Source organism: Vicugna pacos, chromosome 20, assembly GCF_048564905.1.
Source record: "Vicugna pacos chromosome 20, VicPac4, whole genome shotgun sequence".
Taxonomy (NCBI): Eukaryota; Metazoa; Chordata; class Mammalia; order Artiodactyla; family Camelidae; genus Vicugna; species Vicugna pacos.
The window spans coordinates 9,437,247-9,449,543 of record NC_133006.1 but is presented as its reverse complement, the minus strand read 5'-3'; the positions used below and the strand labels follow the sequence as shown (position 1 = coordinate 9,449,543).

Below are 12,297 nucleotides of genomic sequence, written 5' to 3'. Positions count from 1 at the left end.
GGTGGGGTTTCATAGGGGGGCACTGGGGAGCTTGGACCAAGTCTCAGCGAGTGTACGGAGGGCAAGACCTGACCTGACTTACAAAGACTCACAAAATTTAAGGGCAAGATCACAGCAAGGTGTCAACTGAAGCAGCTGTTGTGGTTATACAGGTGAGAGGAATGGCCACCTGGACCAGAGAGGGGAGGCTGGGAAGGAGAGAAGCAGAAAAACTCGAGAGGAATTTTCTAGCGGAGAAAATGGACTGGACTTGGTAGGTGACTCATGTGCGAAATGAGTAGGAAGATGAGTTGAGGATGACTCCCATTTCTAGTTTAGATAATTGAATCATTTGCCTGAACACCCAGGGAGGGACAGGTCTATGGAATAAAGATCATATGTTCAGTTTTGACAAATTGAGTTTGAGACAGTTATTGAATACTCGAGTGGAAATACTGAAGCATGGCTGCTCAGTGGAAGTAGAACGCAAGCCATAAATGCGAGGCATAGATACAATCTCAAATTTTATCATAGCCGCATGGGGAAATTTAAAAGAAACAGATGAAATTAATTTTAGTAATATATTTAACCCAATATAGTCAAAGCATTATCAGATCAACATAGTCAACAGAAAAAAATCACTGAGCTATTTTACATTCTTTTTTTCTTATGAAGTCTTAGAAATCAGGTGTATAAACTTAGAGCACATCTCCACGTGGGCAAGTCACATTTCGATGGTTCAGTAGCCACCTGTGCTGGGTGGACAGTGCAGATCCTAAGGGCAATTGGAGAAATGGGTCTGGAATTCAGCAAAGCAGTGTAGACTAGAGGGGAAAAAAATCTAGAATCATCAGTAGATGTTAACTGAGGCTGTGGAATATTCTAGATCATGTGGGAAGAGCAAGGCTTGTGAGGAAAGCTTCTCACAGAACCCTAAGGAACACTAGCATGGAAGGGGCAGAGAGAAGAGCTTACAGAGGAGGTCTAAAAGGAGCACACACACACACACACACACAAACCTACTGATTGTTCATAGCAGCACTATATACAACAGCCAACACATGGAAACAACCTAAATGTCCATCAACAGATGACTGGATAAAGCAGCTGTGGTATATTTCTATAATGGAATACTACTCAGCCATAAAAAAGAATAAAATAATGCCATTTGCAGCAACATGCATGGACCTGGAGATCATCATTTTAAGTGAAGTGAGCCAGAAAGAGAAAGAAAAATACCATACGCTATCACTCATATGTGGAATTTCAAAAAAAGGGGTAAAAGGACATTATGAACTCATCTACAAAACAGAGACAGACTTGCAGACATGGTGGACAATCTTATGGTTACTGGGGAGAAGAGGGTGGGAGAGGATAAATTTGGGAGTTTGAGATTTGAAAGTGTTGGCTACTATGTATGGAAATGGATTAAAAGAAAAAAATGTTTCTCCTGTATAGCACAAGGAATTATATTCAATATCTTGTAATAACCTTTAATGAAAAAGAATATGAAAACAAATATATGTATGTCTATGCATGACTGGGACACTGTGCTGCACACCAGAAACTGACACATTGTAACTGACTGTACTTCAATATTAAAAAAAAAAAACTTATTGGTGATATTAGCCTTGTCCCTGGTAATTATCTCTATACAGAGGAAACTGGGGATCAATAATAAACCAAGGAACTTTGTGAGGCAAGTCACCATTATGAGGCTCCTGGAGGAAAGGGGGCGGACATCTTTCTGAAATGAAGTCCTGTCTTCCACGGGTAGGGCCAACACCACCCCCGTCTCATCAGTAAGGATGAGGTTGGTAGAAACGGAAGCTGGGAAAGAAAGGCCGTCCTGAACACTTGTGCCTCCCGAAGAAAGCACGTTTCTGGAACTGGTGAGCAAGAGAGAATCACGTGGCTCAGGCACGTCATCATTTTAGCAAAACAGAAACTAGACTCTGCCTTGTAGAGGGTGGGAATTTTTTCCTTCACATAAATATTAAACATTATTACCAACTTCAAATATGTCTATGCCTCTGTCAACCCAGCCGCTAGGGGTCGAGTCAGAGGGGGCTACAAAGCAGGAAGGGGCACAGATATGAGCCCCCATCAGCCTTGGGAAAGGTCATGAGGGAAGGTTGGCAGTGTCAAACAGGGAACTTTACAGTGAAAATGGAGCAGGAGGGGCCTCCAAGGAAGAGATCACACCCCAAGCACTTGACTGTTAGTGACGGGGCCGGGTGCCCTGTTCATGCAGCTGTGAACGCCTTACCCCCTGGCCTCTGGGGACCTGTGCTGGGGCCACTGGGGGTAAGAGGTGAGAGGGAAGGCGGCAGAGTCTTTGTGCCACATCAGATCTCCATCAACATGCAACTCCAAAAGATCGGGACCGTGAGAGCTTTGCAAATCAACTCTTAGGGTGCTTGCTCCAGGGCAAAGAGCACAACAAATTAATCCTTTCTCCATGAAATGCAGCCAACTTTGCATCTACGCGGAATTCAAATTGCTTATTATCTCTGACATGTTCCTAATGAGGTTACAATGCTCTGGGACAGAGATCAAGTCACTGAACACAAATAGCTGGGGATGGAATCCTGGAAAGATAAAGTCAGAAGGACCTGAGAGCTGTGCTTCTAACCCTGGAATATAAATCACCTGGGGCGGGGGTTCTGCTGCAGGACTTCTGTGGTGAGTCTGCGGGGCCTCAGAGATCATCTCCCTGGGGGTGAGGACACGAGGGCCGAGGCACTTCTCCTTGGAAGTGTGCTGAGACTTCCCTCGGGCTAATTTGGGGTAGCTGAGCATTTGTCCTAGACCTGTGAATCAACCTGGAAATTCTAAAATAGAAACATAGGGAACAGGGTAACCAACCATCCTGGTTTTCTCAAGACTGAAGGGTTTCTGGGACATGAGATGTTCTATTTTAAAACCAGGAAAATTTCAGGCAAATCCAGGCAACTTTTTCACCCTAGTAGGAGTATTTTTTTTAATTGAAGTACAGTCAGTTACAATGTGTCAATCTCTGGTGTACGGCACAATGTCCCAGTCATGCATAAACATACATACATTCATTTTCATATTTTTCCATTAAAGGTTATTACAAGATACTGAACATAGTTCCCTGTGTTCTACAAAAGAAAGATTTTTTTGATCTATTTTTATATATAGTGGCTAACACTTGTAAATCTCAAACTCCCAAATTTATTCCCTCCCACCCCCTCTCCCCAGTAACCATAAGATTGTTTACTAAGTCTGCAAGGAGTATTTTGAATCTACTTAGAATATAGTATCAGATTATTATCTTTTTGACCTTGACAGTCCCTGAGTGCTGGGATCATGACCTGCTGCCAAGGTAAGGACCTTTTCCTACCACATCCTGAAGCTCTCCAAGAAGAGAAGCTTAGACAAGGTCACATCCGGACAGCCTTCTAACACCACTAAGGGCTGCTCTAAGAGACCATCTCCCAGCAAGTCCCCAAGGAAGGCATAAAAAAAGGAGTATCTAGAATACAGAGAAATCAATATCATACAAGCACAGAATGTTCTTTTTAACTACACAGGTCTATTTTGATTTTCTTCATTCAAAAAATGCTTGTAAGAAATAAATGACTACCTTTTATGAATCTCAACATGCTCATTATAAACATGTTTGCTAAAATCACTACAAGAATAAAACTCAGGATGCATCCCTGAGAATGAAAAGTAAATAAATAAGTCATACTCCACACAATCAAACTGCTTAGAAATGAAAACATATCCTTCCACGTTGTTATTTCACTCACTGGAATTGGGCCCATTAACATTAGTTAGAATAATGAACAGTCTGGAAAGCAAAAATGGAACACTTTGAGATGATTCAGTGCTAGTAGTCTTGCTAAGGCGTCTGAAACGGAATGTCTAGCCACTGGTGCCATGTGCATCCCGAATGCAGGCTTAATACAGGCCTGACCACACTGACGCACTCACTGTCTGGCATTTCTCTGTTCAAATAAGATGCCAGCATGGTCTCGCTGAAGCAGTTGACTTAACAGTCATGCAGTTAGGGACACTTAAAAACCAAGGAAGGAAAGAAGTGTGGCTAACAGATACAATGCATTTGAAACAGGTGAGAGATAGAACCCTAGACACTCAGTAACCATTACCTAGAAATTAAAGAGGGCAGAAGCAATCCTATTACACATTATAAACAGCCCAGCTGCTAACTCAGTGGTAGTTTGAGTAGCATAACCATGGAGTCCTTGCTCCCGTATTAACAGGAAGCATATTGCATGGATCCAGTAGCTCATGAAATTAACAAGGAAAATGAACTGGGTGAAGCGACTTTGCTTCCCTGGAGAATTGTGTCCCTGGAGCATACGGAATGCTTAGAGAGAGCTTGTGGAGAGTACATGCACATAAATGAGGATGGACATTTTGGAATTTTTTAATAATACTCAATTTAAATATAGTTCTGCTTTTTGCAAGTCTTTTCAAGAGGAAGCTATTAACTCGAAATGTCAATGAGAGGTCAAGCGCCACGAGATCTGGTCCAGCGTTCTGGAAAGTTCGCTGCAATTTGAATCAACCTAAAATGACCATACACTGAGGATGTGACAGCTGTCAAAATTATTCCCACTTCACTGTCGTAGAACTGAACACTTCAAACAGAATCTGGGAAACAGTTTCCCTTCCACCGATATCAATAGACTGAATGATAGATATATGCACACCCGTTGACAAGCCAAAATGTAGAATTAATTCAACTTACAAGCCAATAGACATCCGATGAAAGCGCACGTTTTCCTCACAGACGCTGCCGTGGACCAGCTGACTGAAGCTGTCACTGACCAAACAAGAAGCTGAAAGGGTTTCCATGGAAGCAAGAACGTGACGTCCATTTTTCCCGGTCAGAGACCCATCCAAGTCTTCCAAAACTGCTGCATGAGGAAATGGAAATGCTACTGCGTTTGGAGAGTTGGTAAACTTCAGCTGGCTGGTCTTCACGGTAAACCCACCTATCAACGGCAAGAAAGGCGGTTTCACAATGGAAGGAAAGACTGCTGTCACGAATGGCAACTGAAGTCACTGGGGTGTTCTCAGTACTTTGAATCGCATGTTTACACCGCTTTATAATGTACTCATTTAGTCAAGAAAAAGAACATATCCTGAGCGTTGCCTGCGGCCAGGCTCTGTGGGACGTGCTGGGGACAGAAGGAAACAAAGAGCCGCAGAGGCACTGCCTTCATGTGGCCTGTATTCCAGGGCAGTCATTCCCCGCCAGGGCTGGGTTTGCCCTCCAGGGGGCATTTGGCGTCATCTGCCATCTCTTTTGGCTGTCACGCCTGGGTGGTTGGCAGTGCCACGGGCATGTGGTGCTGTTAACCGTTCTACAACACTCAGGACAGTCTAGTGGGAACTAGAGACACAGAACATCAATTTACTAATTACCAACCACTAAAGGTGCTGTGGGTTAGTCTTTGCATCCCTCTGCTCCAGTTCTTTGATGGCAGATCTAACCCCACCTCTTATGAGATTTATACTTTAAATATTTACCCTCAAAAGCAATATTTGATCAATCAGGTGGGCAAATAGTAACAGTAACAGATTTTTTTAAGCATTAGCTCCGGGGCTACACTTAGCAGTGTTGCCCTCACACAACCTCCACGTGATTCATCAGGACAGCGGCCAGTCCAGTCGGCTGGGAAGAAACTGCAGCAGTGGTCTAACAATACCCACATCCCGTCATTAACATTTAAAACTTCAGTACCCATCTCATAGTGTACATGCTACCATAGTGCTGTATTATATATATATACATGATAAAAGGCACACACACACAAAAAAATCTAAAAGTAAGATACAAACAAAGAGGGACGCTAATGCTTTCATCCTGCATTCCACCAAGGTCCATGCAGTGAACTGTCAGTGCAGCCAAGGTGCCATGATACCACCCGCTGTGACTTCTGTAGTTCATCTAATGCCACAAGCAGCTCTACAACTCAGCCCTATTGGACCTCTTTGCAATTCCCCAAACATGACTCACTTTTTGGAGTTTTCTTTTGCATACGTTTCTCTGCCTCTTCCCCTTTGCAAACTCCTATTCACCATTCTAAACCCTGCTCAAGTCATTCTATCATGAGATCTTACCTGACCCCTTTCCTCGCTCCCCCCACTGACCTGGTTCAATCCTACAGTATCAGATGCATCACACTATTACATTCACTGGCTTAGACGTTAATTTTTGCTCCTAGGTGGAGAGCACCTGGCAGACGAGAACTATGTGTATTTCATCTCTGTACCACTCAGTTCCTTAAACAGAACCGGAAATAGACATTTTTTTTAAATAAATGAAAGAGACGGCTTAGCCAAGATCATCCAGTGAGAAGAGATTAGAGCTCATAAGAAGTAGTGTGCTTTCTTTTTCAGGGTCTTATGAACGATATGAAACAGTGAAGCTATTAAATAGCTGAGGAATTATCATTCGAAATGACTGCCATAAGGCATTTTTTATTCCTATTATGACTTCTACAATCTTAAACTCAGATGCCACCCAAATAAAAACAATCTTTGGCTCTATGTATATGGGGAGGGGAGCACAGTGGAGACTTGCTGATTATTCATTTAATTGAAAAAAAACAAACAATTATCTAGGTTGGTGATTCAAACCACAAGAGCGTATTTACTTGAATTACTTGGTTTGTCTGTTTACAAAGATCAAATCAAATAGATTGCTCTCTCCATCTTTTCACCTTGGCCCATGAGTTCTCCAAGGTAATTCTCACCACCTCTGAGATATGGTTAATAAGTGAACAAGAATTCCTATGGTGTCTCTGTGAGTACAGCAAGCCTTGGGCTGTTACAAATATAAAGTACTTGACCTCTGGCTCTTTCAGGAAAGCTTACATGTGTGTAAGTTTATATCCATATGTCTATCCATCCAATTCCATTCATTAATTTAATGAACAAACCTACTGGGCACCAGATTACACATAATAAAACTCTGAGCAAAAGAGGTGTGACCAGATATTGAGAACAAAACAGTGGCTACCAGTGGGGAGAGGGAAAGCAGAGGTGCGAGATAGGGGTAGGGGCTTACAAGGTACAACCTACTGTGTATAAAATAAATAAGCTGCAAGGACATGTTGTACAGGGAACCATCGCTAATATTTTATAATAACTTTAAATGGCGTGCAATCCATAAAAATATTGAACCACTATACTGTACACCTGAAGCTAATACAATATTGTAAATCAACTCTACATCAATTAAAAGGAGAGATGTGATGCCTGTCTTTAAGAAGCTCAGGGCCCAGCAGAGACACGGCACCGTACTGATACAGGGTGACAGATCCATTTGGGAAAAGGATGTGCGGCTGCAGGGGCCACAGTGAGAGCACCTGGCCTCCTCTCGGACTTCTTCTAGGAGACTGGAGCCGCAATTTCTACTGATGCAATCTTACAGCTGAAAGAAATAATGAACCACAATGGCTGGCCACTATTTACCTCATTTACATGAGTACTTACTCACTATCTGTCTTATCCACTCAAACAACTCACCCTGTCCTCGGGAACAGCCCGAACAGGTCCTGACAGCCACACAGTCAGTGAGATCAAAATTCACAAACGTTGTGTTAGATACTCTCAGTTCCCGCCTTCTGGGAGTTTTGATCCCAGCTGACATACACTGGCTTCCCTGTGATTTAGAAGTGGGGGGGGGAATGGAAAAAAAAATGAGGCCTGGCCACATAAAACACAATTTTCATACATGAATAAAACAGTTAAGTGAGTAAACAGGAAAGCTACAGACTGGGAGAAAATTGCAAATCAAACATACAGCAAAGGATCACAATAAGGTATGTTACACACCAATTGGATGGTTGAATAAAAATCAGTGATGGTACCAAGTGCTGATGAGGAAAAGAAATGAGTGAAACCCTCACACTGGCTGGTGGGAATGCAGAATGGTACAACCACTTCAGTAAGTGGTTTGGCAGTTTCACACAAAGTTAAACACACTCCTACCACTGACCTAGCCACTCATCCCTTAGAGAAGTGAAAACTTATGCTCATACAAAAACCTTACACAAGTGGTTACACCAGTTCTGGTTGCCATCAATCAGCAAATCTGGAAACAACTCAAATGTCCTTCAACAAATGAGTAGACAGACAAACTGTGGTACATCCACATGGTAGAATACTGGCCCCCAATAGTAAGGAATAAAATACTGTCTCTTGCAACAAGTTAGATACATCCCAAAGGCATTTGGGAGTGAGAAAAGCCAGTCTCAAAAGGTTACACACTAACTGATTCCATTTCTATAATTGTCGAAAAGGAAAAACTGTAGTGACAGAGAATAGACTGGTGACCCCCAGGGGTTAGACATGATGCGAGGATGTGGCGGCCGCAGAGATGGAGCCAGAGAGGGGTTTCTTCAGGTTGATGTGACTGTTCTGTATCTTGATTGTGGTGGCGATGATTATGCCAATCCACACATGTGTTAAAATTTATAGAATTTTCCATCAAAAAAGCCCATTTTATTGTATGTTACCATAAAAAACAAATATGAAAAAGTCTAAAAAGAAACAGAAACTGCTTCCAGGATTTTCCACAAAATCTTTTCAGCAGAAAAGTCCATCTAATCAAGCTGTTAGTCAATCACTGTTCCACTGTTAAAAATATGATATGTCTGAGGATCACCAGAAATTCATCAAGGGCGTCCAACAGTAATAAAAAGAAAAAAACAGGAGAAAAGAAACTCAATGGAGACAAAGCCAGTATAGAAATCAGAAGAAAACTTAAGCACTATCATTAAGAACATATAAGATGAATAAAAGAAATAAAAATATAGATAAAAGAAATAAAAATATTATGTGCATGAAACAAGTAGAAGCCTTAAAAGCAATTTTTCAGAAAAGAAAAATGAACAAAAGCAGGAGAGCAGAAATAATCAATTCAATAGAAAAACTGAAATATCCGAGAAAGTATAACAAAAAGGCCGTGGGCAAATCAGAGAGAAAATTAAGTTTAGAAAAATAATTCAGGAGATTCAATATTCAATTAATCACAATTTCAAGAAAGATGAAAATCCAGAAGAGATAATTATCAAAGAAATAAGTGAAGAAAACTTCCCTGAAGGGAAGGATATGATTTTTTTTTCCCAGACTTTAAAGTCCTGCTTGGTGCCTAACATAGTGTTTAGAAGAAAAAGCCACAGCATGGTATATATTAAAATTGCAAGATACCAGGAACAAGGATGAGATCCTAAAAGTCCCCAAAGAGGAAAAACTAAAAGGTTACACCTAAGAGACCTAGAATCAGGGCACCCTGACACTATTTAATCTCAAGAATAGACACACTACCTTCAACTTGTCAAGGCCAAATGAACCCCAGTCTAGTAGTCTATGGCCAACAACCTGCCAAGATGGGGGTCTTCATTTGTAAGTCAAAATCTTTACCTCCCATAGATCGCCCCCGGCTCCCCCCCCCCCACCATTAGTTCAGAAAGTTATTATAGGCTATGCTCTAATAAAATGAGAATTAAATCAGAAAGGAGGAATACAGGAGAATCAGAAGCATGAGTTCCAATACCAGGGAGACAGAAGGAAAACCTTCAAAATGTTGGTCAAGAGAAATTCCAAGACCTCACTGTGCAACCCTTCTCGCATACTGCTGGTGCAAGTTTAAACACCTGAAATTGTTTTTTGGCATCACCCACTAAAGCTGAAGGGCTATCCTCTGAGCCAGCAGCTTAACAATCTGCCACTTATTCAACAGAAATGCATGCACACGAACACCAAGAGGCATAGAGGACAGTGTTCATCACAGCTTTCTCTGTAATAACCCAAAACTGCAAACAAACAAATGCCCATCCACAGCAACATGGCTTTAAAAAGTTGTGGTACAGCCTATAAAATGGAATAGTATGTAACAACTGGAAGAATAAGTTATTGCCACATATAAAAACATGGATGAATCTCACAGACGTCATGTGCGAAAGAACAGTTACACGCTTTATGATTCCATGCATGTAAAGTTCAAAAACAGATCTGAAATTAACCTATGTCTGAGAAGTCTGAATAATGGTTCCCCTGTGGTTGGGGGGCTGGGCTTGGGTTCACTGGGAGCAGACATGAAGGGGGTTTCAGAGGAACTGGTGACATTCTATTTTTAGAGCTGGGTGGTAGGCACGTGGGTTTTGCTTTATAAAAATCCACTGAGCTCTTCACTTGTGACTTGTGCATTTTTCTCTATAAATATATTTCTGGGAAACATTTGTTTTAAAAGGTAGAACAAATACTAGAGAAAAGTAATATACAAGAGGAGAGGATGAAGAAAGAAATTAAAGAAGTTTAAGGTCCTTGCGTGACTCAGGTGAAGTTTAACGGTGCTGATGTAACTGAGATTTCATGAAAGCGAACAGGCATGTCACAAATCTAAGTCCAAGGACTTAAATAGTCATAACAGAATAAAAACTTTCCAATGAGTAAACAAAAAAGATAGTATTCAAGGCAGGACAAATCAAGTTCGGAATGTAAGAGAAAAAAAGAAGCAAAGGAAACTGATTGCAAACTGAAAGCACAAAACAGAAATGAATGCAAATGTATGGGAGACATGAGCATGTGGATGGTGACTGAAACCACTAGAGAAAATGAGATTTCTCCCAGGGAGAGCAAGTACATGGAGAAGAGAAGGGGTCTGATGACAGAATTTAGAGAACCCAAAAGACGAAAGGTCTAAATCCAGGAAGACAGATTCACAAGTGAAAACAAGAAGAAATCCTTAGAGAAACAGGAGGACGCATGAAGCCACCCCACCAGCCTCTGCCTGAATAGGATATTTTTTTAGAGTAGGATCATCTGCTTGAATTAATTACAATAACATCAAAAGGGCCACCATTCCTACTGATACTTCCAAAAGTAGGGTGATCATATTTTATATCCAAATCAGGACATCTTGGGGAGTGTTAAGAGGGATTACTAATTACGTGGAAAGCCAGACAGAACAGCAAGATAAGCAAACCGCGCAACCAAACTAGGATGTACCACGTGGTTAGTGCATCTCGTTTTCATGCGTGATAAAGCCACCCTCACTGAACATTATTCCACCCATCACAATATAAAGGTAATGGTTGGGCATGAGAGTACCAATATACACACAAGTATGCCTAAAGGGAAAAAAAAAACCTTTCTAATAAATGTTCTTCCAGAAACTAGTGTTTGTTTTAAGATAGGACTCACTGATAACTGGGTGTCAGCAATTACGCATGGGTGGAAGATCTAAGAATGGGTAGCCCAGATCCTCTGAAAATTTTAATTCCTAAAGACATGGCAGGTTTGAAAGAAAGAGGTTAAAATCAGACTCCTACAACCACACAGAGATTTGGCATCACTTTTTTTTAACAACTAACACAGTTTCATACAGCAACAAAAGTGGTTCCCAAATAAATCTGAGCGATACTGTGTTAAATAAAGATTTATTAAAAATGAAAGAAAATTTAAAAAAAAGATTCATAGATATTTTTCTCATTGGTTTCTAACCCTAGAATTTTGCAGAGACTTTACTGTGTTAATACACAACGCGGGATGAAATCCCCTGAAACAGCATATCCTAAATGTAATTAACCTAAGAATCTTCCTTTTCTCAGACCCTCTCTTGGGGCTTAGCCTTCTATGGAAAACTCTTAGAGAATACTGGAGAAGGCACTAATAAATGCTCATTGCCAAAGCCATTTTCCACGTGTAATTGAACGAGCACTTGCCCAGGTATGGGAGGATACTGGGGTTGACCTGGCTCTACAATATTGGGTGTGATCCTGGTCTATCGTCTGACTTCCCAAAGCCTCAATTTCTTTACCTGTAAATTCAGGACTTCTGACTAGATCAACTCGTAGGTAATTTTTAGCTCTAAAATTACATGGTTTTATGATCTGGATGCCTAACCAGGACCTAGATGTCTCCTAAACAAATTAACAGTTTCCATCGGGGGATTCTGGTCCTCATTTGCTTCTTAGGAGACAGAGAAGCCCTCAGCTGCATTGACTGATGGTGACTCACACCCCAGGGGTGAGATTATTTTTTGTTATCTCGTGATAAACACCCTCTTGTCATAATCTGTATCTTAATTTAGGTCACTCTCCCGTTAATTATGATGTCTATTTCACATCAATTAAGATACTGTGACATAAATTTGCCAGGACAGTTAGTTCCTCAGCTTGATGGGCATTTTGTTTTTTAGCATCTTCTCTAAGGTTATTTCCAGCATCACAGAATCTAAATCTGGGCCCATCTTCTCCTGAACACTGTGCAACCTGAGAAGAATCACCTCTCAAGGTGGCAATCTTT

The 12,297-nt window shown here is 41.2% G+C and overlaps 1 protein-coding gene across 1 annotated transcript in view; it reads right to left on the bottom strand.

Moving 5' to 3' along the window:
- Positions 1-12,297, bottom strand: part of PKHD1 (PKHD1 ciliary IPT domain containing fibrocystin/polyductin) — a 365,190-nt gene that overhangs the window by 185,073 nt on the left and 167,820 nt on the right. The window contains exons 46-47 of the mRNA XM_072944834.1: positions 7,513-7,648; positions 4,724-4,970 (exon numbers count right to left, since the gene is read on the bottom strand). Coding sequence (XP_072800935.1) covers positions 4,724-4,970; positions 7,513-7,648 — 383 coding nt within the window. The remainder of the gene's footprint in view (positions 1-4,723; positions 4,971-7,512; positions 7,649-12,297) is intronic.